Raw genomic sequence first — 16,110 nt, 5'->3', positions numbered from 1 at the left:
CCCGGTTTAACTCACACGGATCTGCCTGTGGTATTTGCAAATGAGCCAGGAGCTCTCGTGTTTCCCTGCTTTTGCACATGTGCTGTTTCTTTTGCTTCCAATGGCCTTCCTTTTTGTTCCAAGTGGCCTGATTGTAATGTCATCTATTCTGTAAACCACCTTCAATCCTTCAGAAGCCTTAACTATTCTCTCTTCCGTGTGGCTGATGCACTTTGTAAACACTTACATTTTGGCATTTGTTATATCATAGGTTCCTTGTTTATATAGCTGCAAAACCCAGATTTTATTCATCTCTGGACACTGAAAAACTAGACTGGGCTTAGTGAATGCTTGCTGAATGGATGGGATTTCCAACCACCTATGATTGATGGTCTGACTGAATGCAGGGCTCAGAGAGGAAGTTGCTGGGAAAATTTCTGTACTGAAGTAAAAAGAAAAAAAGAAAAAAGTGGGGGGGTGGATAACCTTTCTGAGCTCCAAGAGAGGTTTTAAATAAGCTTAAACATAATTTTACCCATTTCAAAGACTGTATATGGTTTAAAAAAGAGAGAAACGTAATAGAAAAGAGGGGGTACATTAAAAAAAACCCCACATATTAAGAAAAAAAAATGAGCTTTCATTTAGACTACAGTCAAAAAGCACCACACGTTGAGTTCATAAAACAGGAGTAAGCATATTATTCTCAGGTTTTCTTTTTAAGCATTCTGAAAATTATATGCAAACCCTTGTGGAGAGAGGGCTCTTTCGGGGGGTGGAGTGGTCAAGGGGATCTGTGACGAAGACGTTAAATCACTACCATTACGTTCCACACTATATAATATAAACCAATACTCGATAGGGGAAAATAATTGTCAGACAGATGAGGCTACGTTTAGGAATTTAACCACATAATCTTGCTGCACCACAAAAATTTTCTCCCAATCCTCCCCTGTAAGGAAAATGATTAAACCCAGTGAAGAAAGCTAATAATTCAGTTAGACACAACAAGAACACTTCAGGGCACAGAAGGAGACCGGCTGCCCCTCCGATGAGCTTCAGGAACAAGAAAACCAAGCAACACAGAATACACACACAACAGAGAATTACAGAACAATGTGTTTACATTAGCACGAGAAAAAAGAAATGCTGCTACTGATAGTTACTGGTTCTTTTCCTCTGATGAGCTTTCCTTTGTCACCAGAAGGTGGCAGAGAGAGTGCAGTTAACACTTATTTCCCCCTCTCATTTTTAAAAGAACTTTTTTTTTTTAAAAGAACAATGCAACTTAGAACTTTTAACCTGTAGACATACAGATTTCCAGGTTCTATGACTGAATACCACTGTTAGAAGCATCAACTCCGAGTGACTTGAGAGGATCACGATGGAGGTCTGCACCACACGGGTTAAATAAAGCATATTTGACTGTAACAAAGGACTGAATCTGTCCAAAAGGGATAGAACAGATGAGCTCATTATAATTAGCGGAAAATGTCTGAAGGGCAACTGGAAAGTAAAAGAAAAGTTTATGTGTGCCCCTGATTTACCACCAGCATCTCCATGTGCAATATCAAAATGTAATCTCATAAAGCGACCTTCACACTTGTGAACGTGACAATGCCCTCATCCATAAAATGAAAAGTCCCTTCCTTCCCTAACATGGTGTATTTCCTACATTAGAGATGTCCGTAGGAAGCACATTTGCCTCACCTGTGGTCACATATAAGCTAGTGACAGAACTGTCTGTGAAATACAAGTGTTCTGACCTTTCATCAACTTCCCCACCTGTCTTTACAAAGATGAATCTCCACAGAAAAGCTAAGTTAGCGGTGGCTTCTGCCCAAAAGAAAACACAGTTAGTTCACTACAGGTTTATTGAAAATGGCACAGTGCTCAAAACGAGGCGGGTTTATTTTGAAAAGGAAAGGACTCTTGATGTGTTCCTAGGGTCTGGTCCATAGAGGATGCCTGCCAGGTAAAGAAAGACCAATGGGACCATTGCTAATGAGAGCAGAACGTTGGGGGAGAAAGGAGGGAAGGGAGCCCCAATGCCTGAGCTCCATCAAAGCCCCAGGGTGCCATGGGGCTCAGGGCCGAGGAGCTGCAGGAGTCAGGGAGAGGACGGAGGTGGCCCACATGCTGGGCCTGACCCAGAGAATAAACCCGGAAAAGTTAAATGGTCGGTGCTGTAGCCTCCACGCACAAGCAAATTAATACACCACTGCCCGTCCAACGGTTCATCCCCCCAAAAGCCGTATTTTAAACTATTGTGGAAGGAAGAAATTGAGAAATAATGTTAAAAGTTGAGGTTTCTCTTAATAGAATTCAGAGCTGTTTTGCAGAATGCTCTGCAGGTGTAGGGCTGCAGAAACTCTAGACATTTGTGGCTTGGCAAATGCAAAGTTCCCTTCTGCTTCCCTCCTTGCTGCAGCCAGAGAATGGCGGCCCGTTTGGTAATGGGAGGTGCCTTGTGCCAGAAAACTCACATAGTTGTGGGTGGAGTCAGTTGGGAGGCTGCAGGGATTTTTTTTTTTAAAAGTCTGTGTAGGCCAAACACCGCAGGGACTTCCAAGAGGTGAAAAATAATACCTTGGGGGTTAGCAAATTTCCACTGTTTGTGGAGCCAAAGGTGCAGTTGTGGAAACATGGCAAGCAAGTGGCCACTGGGGGCGGAGGGGACAGCCTGCCAGCCGGACGCATGTGTCCCAGGAGCCTTTCATTACATGCACCTTCACCTGTGACCGCGACCAGCAGCAAAGGCTCCTCCAGTTACTCTGGGCTCTCTGGGTCACGGCCCAGGCAAGACTCCTGTTCACTGGCTGTAACCACGGGTTCCCCAGCAGAAGGTAGAGACCAGGGAACTACAGTCGTGCAGAGACTTCAATCAAAGCACCGTAAATCACGGGCGAAGAGCAGACCTGCATTTTGAGGGCACACAGTGTCTCTGAGAAACAGATCAAAGCCATCCACACAGGCCCCCACACCATGGACATGTGTGCAGCATGTAACACAGATCTCAGGGCGTCTCAGGGCGGGGAATGCATGGGCCCAGGGTAGGGCTTAACGAGGCAGAATGGCCGACAGTAAGGCAAGGTCAGACTGAAAGCGTTATTTCTATTAAAGAAAAATAAGTCTGTCAGAAAGGAGGTTTGTCTGCTGTTGTGAACAAAGCAGAAAGAGCCACTGAGGCAGAGAGTGGTTCTGCTCAGCCAAGGACGGTCCAGGACAGAGCAGCCAGGCCGAGGGGCCCTGACATCCCCACTCCCTGGCCTGACTTTGTCTAGCGCTGGCATGTGCAGCTGGAGGACACATCTCACCATTTTCAACAAGTCCCCTCAACTGCTCAGACTCCATCCTCACCAGGCAACCACCTGACTAGAAGGCTCATCTGAAGTGGCTGTAGCCACAGGGCCCCCATTAGAAGTGGGGAGCCAGGGAGCTAGAGCGCCCCAGAGTGTCCTGGTCTGGCCAGAATGCCATGGCCTCCCTGGAAAAGAATCCAGTGGCATTCCGCTTTCCACACTGGTCTCCTGAGCTGGTGTGCGCGCACCCGGGACACAGCGCCACTGCCAGGTGTGCTGGAAAATCACACTGCTAGTCCCGCAGGCTGAGGTGTGGGTGTCCCCTGGCACCACGGGCGGGAGGTGGCCACACTGACCTGCTACAGGACACTGGATGGTCACGTTTGCTCTCACGGCTGCCTCCACAGTGCCTCCAACCACGACAGACAGGTGCTGCTCTGGTCCGGTGATGTTTCTTTCCACGGACAAGATGACGGGCGCCTCTTAATTCAAAGGGACAGGAAAGGATGTTAGGTGCAGGCTTTGGCTCTCGGGAAACCGTGCTGCATGTGGTCACAGAGGCCTGGCCTTCTGTGCCCTCATGGGAGGGATATGCACGGCCTGGGGGTGTGCAGCGGACAGACGGACGCACGGATAGATGGATGGATGGCTAGATGGATGGATGGATGGATGGATGGATGGATGGATGGATGGATGGATGGTGGATGGATGGAGAGCGCCAAAGAGATATCCACAAAGGTGCATTGCAACAACCATGTATAGACTCTGAGGATATTTGGGTTTCATAAGCAAAATGGAGGACAAATCCCTCTTTGATCATTTGAAATGGACAGAATTCAGAAGTTTCTAAGAAGTAAGAAGGTGTGGAGGGGCAGGGACAGGTCTCTGTAGTGCAGCCTCAGGTGAGTTAAAACAGGGCAAACACGGAAGCATGTGGGGGTCAGGAAAGGTGACACCCCAGAGAGGACGTGGATAGTGTTCCTTTATATGGTGACTGCGATGGCTGGTGTCCCCATGCCGCCAATAGCATGTGAGCTCCCAGAGCGGGAGGCCACATTTCCTTACCCTGTTATCACCCACGCCTAGAGCAAGAACAAATATGACATTTCGCTGTTTGGTTACCGCATGTTCTGGGGAAGACACATCAGGAACGGCCATGTTTGGGAGACCAAATATTGGGTCTGGAGGTTCTGGGGCGGTGAAAAGCTACCCTGAGACGTAAAAAGATAGGAACCCTTGGGCCAGGAGAGGGCTGTAGCTGTTATGGTACGTCCCCTAGCCCCATGTGGACCTTGCACCAGCTCTCCCGGGAATCTGAGTTGTTCTGGGATGGACCGAAGGGGAGACTCACAAGCTGCAGGAGGCATTTCTATTCCTCCCAGGGATTCCAGAGCCTGGGAAATGATGTTTTCTGGAAAGGATGTGATGCTCATAGGCAAGAACAACCTGGAAGGATCGAGGCCTTAAAGGCCTCACCTCGGGAATGCAGCCCAGGGAAGGGACTTAGAGTCAGGCCACAGAGATTCAACTGGTCCAACCTCCTCCGTTTCTAGATGTGAGGTGCCTGATCCAAAGGTGAAGGCTTGTCAAACGCTGGATTCTAACCTCTGATCTCAGCCCTCTGCTCATCCCAGCCCATTGGAGCCACACTCACACCAGAGACCACAGGGCAGGGAGGAGGAGGGTAGCTCTCGTTTGATTTTTAATCCCAGGACATGAGCTTGTCACAACGAAACACCCACTTACAACTTTACCACCTAAAAATGTCCCTTCATAGTAAAAGCCCATTTAATATTAAAATGGCATCGCTACCTCCTGGCAAGACACCCACTAATTTACAGTTACTACTTCCTGGAAGTGTTTCTAAGGCTTGGTAGGCGTGCCACAGGGAGGTATATAGCTACCGTGGAATGACAATTATTCTCTTTCCTTGGCTGATGGCATTTTAAACATGAAAAGTCCATACTATCAACACTGCCAATTAAAATTTGTCACATTAATTCCCAATTCTTAGAAAGCAAACTCTCAAATAGTCGTTTTCAAAGTGTGGCTGTCAGACCAACAGCATCAGTGTCACCTGGGGACATGTAAAGAACGCAAAATCAGGGACTCCATCCCAAACCTACTGGGTCAGAACCTCTGGGAAGGGAGTCTAGAAATCTGTGTTTTAACAAACCCCCCAGGTAACTCTGCTGCTACCCTGTTTCTCTGAAAATAAGACCTAGCTGGACAGTCAGCTCTAATGCATCTTTTGGAGCAAAAATTAATATGAGACCCAATCTTGTGTTATATTATATTATATTATATTATATTATATTATATTATATTATATTATATTATATCATATCATACTATAAAGACCCAGTATTGTATTATGTTATATTGTATTATATTATATTGTATTATATTATAAAGACCCAGTCTTCATATTACATTATATTGTATTGTATTGTATTGTATTGTATTGTATTGTATTATATTATATTATATTATATTATATTATAAAGTCCCAGTCTTCATATTACATTATATTGTATTGTATTGTATTGTATTGTATTGTATTGTATTATATTATATTATATTATATTATATTATATTAATTATATTATATTATATTATATTATATTATATTATATTATATTATATTATATTATATTATATGACCCGGTCGTATAGTAAAATAAGACCAGGTCTTATATTAATATTTGCTCCGAAAGATGCATTAGAGCTGATTGTCTGGCTAGGCCTTATCTTCAGGGAAACACGGTAGTGTGAGAACTGCTGCTCTCGAGTTTCATGTTAAAAACAAAAACAAAACCCAAACCCAGGCAATGCGGGTTTCAACAGTGGGTGTTACCTGCATACAGCACAGAAGAGCGTTCCACATCGGAACCGAGATGATTGGCCACAGAGCACCCATACAGTCCTTGTTCTTTCTTTGTAGGGTTTCGTATCTGTATTTTCCCCGTTCCAGACCACTGTATTCTGTAGAACAGTTAGAAAAAGGACGCCATGATTTAACACATTCAACTGCTCTGGAGCCACAGCAAGTCACAGAGAAAGAAGACTCAAAAATTAGAGACCTTGGGCTGGCTAGGAGCCCCGACGATGACCTTGTCAAGTGTCCTGGCGATGAGCAGAAAACTAGATAGGCTGGAGGTTGCAAAAGTCTTTCCTCGTGGCTTCAACTCATTGAAATGGCAGACACAGCTAGACGGTGCCGGGAGAGCCAATCTCCCTCTCTCACTTTGCACGAGAATAGACTTTTCCAGGTAGAGTCTTTACCACATTTTAAAAAAGATAAATTAGCCATCCTTGGTTTGCTGGATGTGAAACCCTCATTTTCTGCCCAAATCCTTCCTAACAAACTGCAGATGTGGATTTTCCCCACTGGAAGCCAGTGGGCCTTTCCTTAAGGCTGCCTGGTGACGGTCATTGTGTCACCGTCCCTGGGGGAAGAAGGCAGTGCAGGGAACACCGCTAAGGCAGCGGTATAGGGGATTTTGACCATGCTATTCAGAACCTGGGCTAAACTCTAGGCGTCCCCGTTGGTTTCTCAACCACTGACTCTCATAAACATGTAAATAGCACTCTGAGAATTGGAGTTGGTCACGGGTATCCTAACAAATGAGAGAACTGTCCAGAGGATGGGAACGAGTGCTTCTTCTGCTTTTATTTTAATTTTTCCTTAACTATTTGAAGCTGCTCCTGGACCATCTGGATCACTGGTCCACATACTACGTTCTCCCCTGCCCCTCACACTTCATGGGTCTTAGCAATATGGGGACTGCTGTGACTACTAAATACTGCATGCTTCTTCCTGAATTGAGCTGGGCCATGTCTTCATTTCCTGTCACTTCACGTCGCTCGCCCTCTGCTCCAGCCAGAATGAACTTCTAACAGTTTCCAGAACATTCCATGATCTTTCATCACCTCGAGCTTTTGCATGTGTTGTTCTCTTTATTTGGAATGTCCTTCCCCTGTCTGGCAAACTCCAACTTACCCACTGAGTCCTGGATCAGAAGCAATTTCCCCTGTAAAGCTTTTCCCAACACTCCTTGAGTTATCTTCTGCTCCCTCTGGGCTTCTTCTGCTCTGGCTCATATATTTAGTTGATGAAATACCTACTTCTTCCCACTAGATTGTGATCTTTTCAAGAGCAGGGACCAAATCTTATTCACAGCTGTGCATTCTCAGTGCGTAGCACAGTGACATTCTTGAGCAAGTTCTAAAAACCCTTGGATGACTAAATGTATGCATGATAAGAATAGAACAGAAAAATGGCACAGCAGCAATGTGCTAGCAAGATGCAAGCCCCCTGCCACACATACACGGAATATACGGAAGTGGGCAGAAATCAGCTGAACTTCCCAGAACAAAAACGGGAGTATGGCAGATCTAACTACAGGTAGGGCTCGACTTTCACTGTCAAAGGAAGGCAGTGAAAGAAGAGCCAATTAAGAACGAAAGTATAGCTAGTAACTATACTTAAAAAAGAAAAAAAAAAACAACTACAAAGTTTTCCTAAGTGATTTCACATATATGTTTGTGTGGTTTTAGCAATTCTGAAACAATTCCTTTGGTTTGTAGGTCTCAATTGAACAGCACAGTGAGAAATCATTCAAATAAATAGCTGAGCACACATGAGCCCACTGTGCCAGCTGGAGCACCCACGCCTGATGCCCTGGCCTGGAAAACCAGCAGGCAGAGTGCCTTACGGGTCTGAGCTTGGCCTCTGCTTCACCTTTTTCTTAACCTGAAGTAATAACAAAGCTCATCTTTCCACAGGCATCTTCCCCAGTGAATCCACCCACAGCCTTCCCATCCTAGCTGACATTCTTCCTCAGCTAGCATCCCAGTGGTCCTCCACGCCTACATGGGTTTCCTCCACTGGATAGAGGCTCGGAAACATAATTCCGTTCCTCAATTACGTCCGCTGAAAAGATTTATGAGATTCAGAGACACAGACCTACAGGTGAGAACCTTTGTCATGGAAAGGCAATTAAACATAAGTTGAACACATTAATGAGGTAAGTTTGAAAACAATGGGCATAAACATGGATCTTATTCTTTTAGTCTCTGAAAAAAGTTAAAAACAAAAACTTTTAATAGCCGTATGGAATTGCTTCCGTATCAAATGGTTGATCCTTAAAGTATGCAGAAATACATTTGAATAGGATGGAGGAGTTTCAGCCTCAGAAACTAATGTTAATTCCACTTGATCAAGTCAAGCTATTTAAAATCAACTCAATTCAATAATAATTTACTTAAACTGACCATGCTCTATTGTATCTCTGTAGGACTTATATAGCCATAGGTCAACCATTGCTGCAACTTTCTCAGCCTCTGTTTCACTACAGTTTCTAAAATGCAATTGTTGAGCTAGACCAGCAGTCCCCAAGGGGTGGTCCACGGACCCCAGGGGTCCATGAGGTCAAAACTGTTTTCTTTACACTACTAAGCCATTATTTGCCTTTTTCACTGTGTTGACATTTGCACTGATAGTACAAGCAGTGGTGGGGAAAACGCTGGCACACTAGCAGGAACCATGGAGGGGACACCAACATGTAGCAGTAGTGACTGAATTCTTTGCTGAAAAACAACAATGCCAGTTTCCCTTAAGAATGTCCTTAATGAAGCAGTAAAACGTAGCAAACCTTGGGCGTACACGTTTTTAATATTCTGTATGACAAAATGGAAGTACACCCAATGCACTTCTGCTGTGAGTGTTTGAACTGCGAGCTGAACTAGCGTCTTCTGTCATGGAACACTATGTTTGTTGAGAGAATGACTCACAAACTATGGTTATTTAGATTTGGGTACATGATATACGTGTGTGTGTGTGTGTGTGTGTGTGTGTGTGTAACATTCTTTTTTTCAATCACCAAAAATGAGTTGGCCAATGTAAGAAAAACAACTGACAGTATTTGTTGTCAATGATAAAATTCGAGCTTTCAAGTGAAAATTAGAATTTTGGAAAATTAGTATTCTCCCTTGTGTGCCTGATAGCGTCCCGAAGCTCAAGGACTTTTCTGATGAGACGGGTAGTGATATTAAAGAATGTGTGCATTTTTTATATTTTTAATGAAATGTGTCAACATTTAGAAGATCTGCATAACTCAGTGAGCCAATATTTTCCAAATGACCAATATGTGATGTTATAAAATCTTGCACCATTCACACCACAAGATAACCAACAGATTTCATTGTGACAGAGCACCAAAATTTTGTTAAGATGGTTTTAGATTTCACATTCCAACTAACCATTAAGAGTCTAGCATTTGTCCAGTTTCAGTGAAGTATCAAAGAAGAAGAGCCACAATTATCTGAAAAGACTATTAAAATATTCTTTCTTTTTCCACCTAATTTATCTGTAGGGGCCAAATATTCTCTAGAAGCTTCAATTCAAACATATCACACAACAGGTTGAATGCAGAAGCATGGGTAAAGGTCCACATGTATTTTATTAAGCTAGCCATTAAAGGGATTTGCAAAGATGTAAAATGATGCCATTGTTATCAGTAAATTTTTTTTTTAAATATTGCTTTTCAAAAATGATTTATGTTATTTATGTGAATATGTAACAACATGTACTGTTGTTTGTAAATGGATTAATAAACAGATACTGTAAAATGCTTCTTGGTTTTAATTTCTTATACAGTAAATGTCAACAGCTATAACTCCTATTAACCAAAGGTCTTTGGGTTCCTCAATTATTTAAAGGGGTCCTCAGAGCAAGATTTCAGAACCACTAAGCTAGTTGATGTGGGAGGTTTATTCCACTTCTAAAATTTCATTACACACTTGTGTTTAGGGGAAAAAAAAAAAAAATCGTTCTCCCTTTTCATTCTAAGACATAGCCTAATAATTTATTATTTTAAATAAATTGAATTCTACCTAGATTTCTTCTGATGTTTAACGTATTAGGCTCAATGCACAAAAGAAATGATAAAAATAAAACTTGCGTTTTTAAACTAGTCTGCAAAACAATTTAACATCTGCTGTTTGTCTCTTAACAATCCCTAGAGGCAGATGAGGTGCAGCTTGAGGTCTTCAATGCAAATTCAAAAAATCAAAACGCCTACAGCCTTATGTGTACAAACAGAAAAATTTGGAGACAGTGAAGAATGCAAAAGCGCATGAATATTTCTGTTATTCCCACTTATTTTATGTAAAGTGAATGCAATGTGGTATTTGTGCACTGACAGAGAGAGATCGCCGTAAAATAAAATGACTAAATATTTTGTTTTGAACACCTCAAGAAACTTGGATCTGTATCATCTTTTGGATCGTATGACATAAAAAACTGCATGACACAGAGAATTATTTCAGTACCCAATCTTTCTATCAAGGCTGTTATTTGCGTGATTTTCAGACTCCACTGGTGGTATTCAGGAGACATGGTCCCTGGTTCTGATTGGCCATGAATTAGTTATGGGATTCCGTTTCCCAATGAAGTCACTATTAACCCCCGCCCTGCCCAACTCACAGGGCCGATGGGAGCTCAAATGAGGCTCCATATGTCCCAGATATGGGCGGCACTGTGAATTCTGATTTGCAGTTCCCACACAACGTGGGACGAGGATTGCAAGCATGCTTACTTTTTTAATGGCCTTATGTTGACTTTAGTTTTCAGAGTTAAGTGCTCTGCAAAGAGAGAGACTATACACGCTTAATTTCAGTCTCCCGTATCCAGCCTCGTCTCACACCTACGAGACGGTGGTGACTGGATGAAAAGGTTTAACTTTAAAAATTCCAATGCATATGTGAAAAACACATCCTCACATGTGCGAGTTGCTTTCCTAAAGAATCCTGCTGGAAACACAGTCTGAGGAGAAGGCATTTGAACATAGTTTCAAGAAAACTGGAATAACCATGAAGAAGGTATTGCCCCGTGAATGCTGAATTCTGACTCTACGTACTTATCTGAGGGTTGTAATGCTGCTCCGTCCTTGGTCCAAGTGTATGTGGCCTCACTGGGGGTGGTCAGCTCACACAGGATGTTGACGACCACCGTCCTCTTTGTAATGTACACCGTGTTGCCAATCCTTGAATTTACTGTTTTATTAAATGAAATCGAGGTGGGTTGGCTCTGCCTCACGATAACTGGTCCCTTGGGCTTGAATGTCAGCTTGCCTGCGTGTTTCGCACTGGAGCCTTGGGGCACACTTCCTGTGTCCCCTCTGAGCTGAGCTGCGGGAGGCTCCTCCCCCTGGATGCTCCTCCATTGCGTGGGTCCCGGCTGTGCCTTGGCTAGCCCAGCTACCAGCTGATAGATCATCTGCGACGCAAGGTCGTCACTGACCTCTCCGGTCTCCATGAGCTGACTCATGTTTCTTATCAGTTCGTCAAACTGGGCCGTGTCCATGCTGTATGCTCCCTGCTTAACTGCTGCTTCGAACTGCTTGTTCTTCAAGTCCCAGGAGCTGGGGTTGCCTGCAGAACTGCGGCAGTGGCCCAACAGAGCTCTGAGGAAAGGCTGGTTGTTCACCTGGCCGTCGCCCAGGTAAAGCTCATTTTGGTCTGTCCACATCTGCCTCATCTTACGCCACGTGGCTCCCACACTGTCGGCGTCCTTGGGGTCCCTCCCTGGATGTTCCCTGGCGCGCTGTCCGGGGGCTGGGAGCGCGATGAGCCGGTTGTCAGTTCCAATGAGCTTGAGAACGATGGTTTCCTGGGCAGAGCCCGCGATGCACCGGTACTCGCCGCTGTCGGGGGCTGCGAGACTGTGAATCTTCAGGGAGCCCGACTTGGTGATGCCCAGTCGCTTGGAGTTCTGCAGACAGCGGCCGTCCTTCTCCCACTGGATCAGGGGTTTCTGGAATCGCCGCACGGGGCATTTAATAATCACGGACGTGTTGGGCAGTAAATAGGCCCTGCTACCGATGGTCAGGTTAATACGCTTCTCCTCCCTTGTCTGGATGTAGACACTCTGGACACCCAGGATCTGAGGACCCTGCTCGCCAGGTTTTGTCTTCGTCTCTGGCTTCATTTCTGCAGGAAAGAAAAAAAAGAAAAAGAAAAGGAAAGAGAAGAAAACACAAACAACTATCTCAATAACACAAGCTTTTTGACAGTCATCTTCCAAGGCTGGTACAAGCCAACAAATGTATCTTTTTTTTCCCACTTTGAAACCATTTGAGAATTAAAACATGAACGACAGTATACACGCATAGACTGGGGCAAATGTCACAACTAGCTAGGACTTGAGCAGCAAAGAATGCAAGTCTGAATGAACTGCATGAAAACACGTTAAGTTATTTTACAAAGCCCTGGTTTGGGGAGGCATGAAGTTCAATGGTGAAATGTTTCCATCAATAAGGGGAGGTCTGATAAGTTGGGCCTCCACCCTCTGCCACCCTCCCCAGTGTCCTTGGGGAGCTAGTCTGGCTTGCAGGATGGGGACACCAAGCTGAAGGAGGAAGTAAGAGTGGGCACATGGGACGGGAACAGCATGGTGAGTGCATTTGAAGGGTCTGAGGAGACTAGGTTGGCCCAGGGCAGCAGAACCCCCAGCAGGTCCAACCAGCAGGGGGGCCCAAGAAGAGCAAGGGATCAAAGCCGAAAAGGCAGAACAGGCCCTCTGAGGCCAGAAAACACCTGAGTGTGAATTTCAGCTCTGTCACTCAGACAAGCCATTCGATGTCTCTGAGCCTCCGTTTTCTCACCTTTAAAACGTGGGTAATGTTAGTACCTTCGTCAGAGGAACGTGAAAGGTAGGTGGGGTCATTTAAGCCAAGTGCACAGCTCAGTAGTGAGCATGTGACAAGCGGTCATGTAGGATCCTGTCAGTGGACAAAGGCATGTCCAGCCAGCAAGCCACAGGGCAATCTGAGAGGCCATCAGAGGCAGGGCTGGCTCTACCTTGTTCCTGGGCAGCGGCTGCAGTTTACAGGTGAGCGCCCAAATGATACCCCTCAGACTCTGTCCCCCCAAAGCAGAAGCACCCTCCCTCTGTTCACCTGCAGGAAGGCCTCGATGTGTTCAGAGCTGATTGTGCAGTGAGAGGTATGAAGTGGCCGGACGGGGGTCTGCTGGTGGTGGGCAGGGCTCAGCCTTTGTGAGGAACCTGCCACATAAGCAGCCCACTTGTCCCCTCTGGCTGCACGTCCATCTGCTGGAAAGCTGGCCCTGTGGCCCCTGCTGTTCCTATGGCCAACCTGGCCCTTAGCAATTGCTCCTGCTGAGGGCGTGCAGCTCAGTTAGCAGGGGCACCTGCGGGTGATTGGGGGTTCAGGCACTGCTGGGTTCCACAGGTTGGGCCAGTTCCTCACTTGGGACCTCTGTGAGCTTCCTCAGAACAACGCCTGGAGCGTGGTGTCATCGCACTGCTTTTGGGTCACTGACTCCTCTGCATCTGGCTATGCCCCCAAACTGCAACACTGGCCAAGCCTGATGCAGCGGGGGCGCCGTCCACCTGCAGAGAGTGGCCAGGTACCCAGGGCATTGTCCCAGAAGGGCTGCGGGCTGTGCCACGGGTACCAACCTATCCCTCCACCTTGCCCACTGGGCTGGATGTGAGAAATGCTACCTCTTTTGGCTTTTCTAGAAAATGGAAAGATCTTTATTCTGGATCTTGTGCCAGCCTGCCATACCCAATAAAGGCCAGCTCTCGTGTCCGAGGCTGTTCACAGCAACTGCCTGAGCTCCAACTGCCTGAGCTCCTCGTTCACACCTGTCCTGCCATCCGGGCCACGGCTGGGAGTCCTGGTGCCATTCAGGCGTCTGCCCCAAGCCATCTAGGCTGCATATTTACATGTGGTCTCGCCAGCATCTGCCTCCTGCCACTCCCCAGTGGGCTTTGGCTACAACGCAGCCTCTCAGCCTCTTACCCTGCTGGAAGCGGGACTCCCTCACCACCCAGCTCTGAATGTGGCTGCTTGGCTGGCACCGGTCCCCACTCCTTCCACTAGCACTGAAGATCCGACAAGCTCATGTAGAGCTCTGTCAAGAACCTGAGCAGTTTTTCGGGTTCTGCTTAGGCTTCTCCGAGGGTAGGAACATAGCCTGCTGAGAAGAGGCTGCAAAGGACGCTGTGGGTGTGAGGTGTAAATGATCTGTGAAGACCCTGAGGCCCCCCAGAAGATGGCAGATAGCAAAGGTCAAACTGGCCTGAACGTATGGCTTCCACTCACGTGCTTCCCATGCCCTTTCCAACCAAATGCAATCTGCCTTCTGCTCACAGCCCCCCATGGAAGCTCCCCTGGGGACTAACAGGGAGCCTCCCTTCAGTATTCTGACCCGACCACTCTAGGACATAAGGCACGCTTAATCACTCACTTCCCACGAGGAAGTCTCTCCTCCCCCAGGTTTTTAAAGTCTTCTTCTGGTCCTTTCTGGCCACTGGTCACGGCCAGCGCCCCGTTGGTGGTTGCTCTTCCTCAGGCATCAGTACTTGACTATCTGTTTCCCTAGCTCTCCCTGGAGCTCCAGACCTAACGGTCCACTGCATACGCGATCTCTCTTCCTGCTACCTCAAGTTCAACATAGCAAATTCTAAACACATTATCCCTGCTCCCTCATTCCATCCCCAACTGCCTCCTTTCCCTATATTCCTAAGGTAACAGCATCATCCTCCACCAATGTCCTCAAGCCAGAAACAGGGTGTTATCCTGACTTCTCCCTGTGCCATGGGACTCCGGCTCTGCCTGTGTCCCTGGCTCACAGGTCAGCGAGGTTGTTAGCAGCTATTCCCAACTCCGCATTCAAAGAAGTCACGTTGGGAGCTGGAAATCAGCCACAAGGGCAGTAGTTACACCATGCAAACGAGCAAAGACGACCAAAACATAGCTCCCCCCACCCCAGGCTGGGCGGTAAACGTTTGCAAGCAGACCTGTCTCTGCCCTGCAGCTCTCATTCTCACTGCTTCCGTCCTTACGCTCTCTCTCCCAGATATTGCCACGTTCCCTTAATGGACTCCCTGCCTGCTGTCAGAGTAAATAAACCCAAATAAAGTCTGACCACGTCACTTCCTTCTTGGATAAAATCTAAACTCCTGAGCGTGGAGTTCAAGATTCTCTACAGCTAACTTCTCAAGCTTTCTCTTCGCTCATAACCCATTGTGAACTGTGTTCTAATCCTAAGGAAGTGTTTGCAGTCCCGTCAAACATACCACTCCATTTGATTCCCCCTACCTTTTTCACCTGCCCAGTGTCACCTGATGAGGTACTAGAAAAACAGGGATTTGGACTCAAGTGTCCTATTTTCAGAGATTAAGTTTGACTGAGAAAGATTACTGGGGAAGGTGGGTTTGTGTTGGTCCTTCCAAAATGGGAAGAATGTCAGTCATTAGATATGGGGGAGGAAAACAATTGAGCCTGAGGTGGGAGAAAACAGGAACCCTCTGGGGAGAAGCAGGCAGAGGCTATAATTGGACTGCATAGTGCACTACTGGCCACTAGGGGAGCTCAAGACACGTGTCCCACCTTCCTGCCACCCCACTGCACAGGAAAGTGGTCAAAACGAAGATAAGAAAATTCACTCCTCCAAAGAGAATGTGTTTTCCTTAAACCCAAGGCCCTGATAAGGATATGCTTCTGGAAGCGGAATAAAGATCACAGTTGGGTTTGTTTTCTTCTTATCTTTGGACCCCCTTCCATCATGGAGGGTTAGGCCTATAAAGAAAATACCTTTCCATTCTGGAGAGCAGAGGGGGTTGAGGTGAAGGCGAGAGGAAGTTCAGAAAAACATTAAGGCTATATAGCCTTGATAGTCCTTATGGAATCAAAGACAAGTTCGTCCACAGAGAAATAGGAACTTGGGGCCAGGGCAGTAGGTAGGAAACAGCGGCTATGGTGAATTTCTCGGGGATTCTTAGGAAATAGGAAAAAAA

General features: G+C 46.1%; 1 protein-coding gene across 2 annotated transcripts in view; it reads right to left on the bottom strand.

The window, feature by feature from the left end:
- ADAMTSL3 (ADAMTS like 3) overlaps positions 1–16,110 on the bottom strand; it is a 187,823-nt gene that overhangs the window by 24,023 nt on the left and 147,690 nt on the right. For both annotated transcript variants that reach the window (XM_019743525.2, XM_019743526.2), the window contains exons 21-23: positions 11,201–12,272; positions 6,136–6,263; positions 3,635–3,760 (exon numbers count right to left, since the gene is read on the bottom strand). In XM_019743525.2, coding sequence (XP_019599084.2) covers positions 3,635–3,760; positions 6,136–6,263; positions 11,201–12,272 — 1,326 coding nt within the window. The remainder of the gene's footprint in view (positions 1–3,634; positions 3,761–6,135; positions 6,264–11,200; positions 12,273–16,110) is intronic.

Source organism: Rhinolophus sinicus, linkage group LG13 (genome assembly GCF_036562045.2).
Source record: "Rhinolophus sinicus isolate RSC01 linkage group LG13, ASM3656204v1, whole genome shotgun sequence".
Lineage (NCBI taxonomy): Eukaryota > Metazoa > Chordata > Mammalia > Chiroptera > Rhinolophidae > Rhinolophus > Rhinolophus sinicus.
This window is presented reverse-complemented; position numbering and strand designations above follow the sequence as displayed.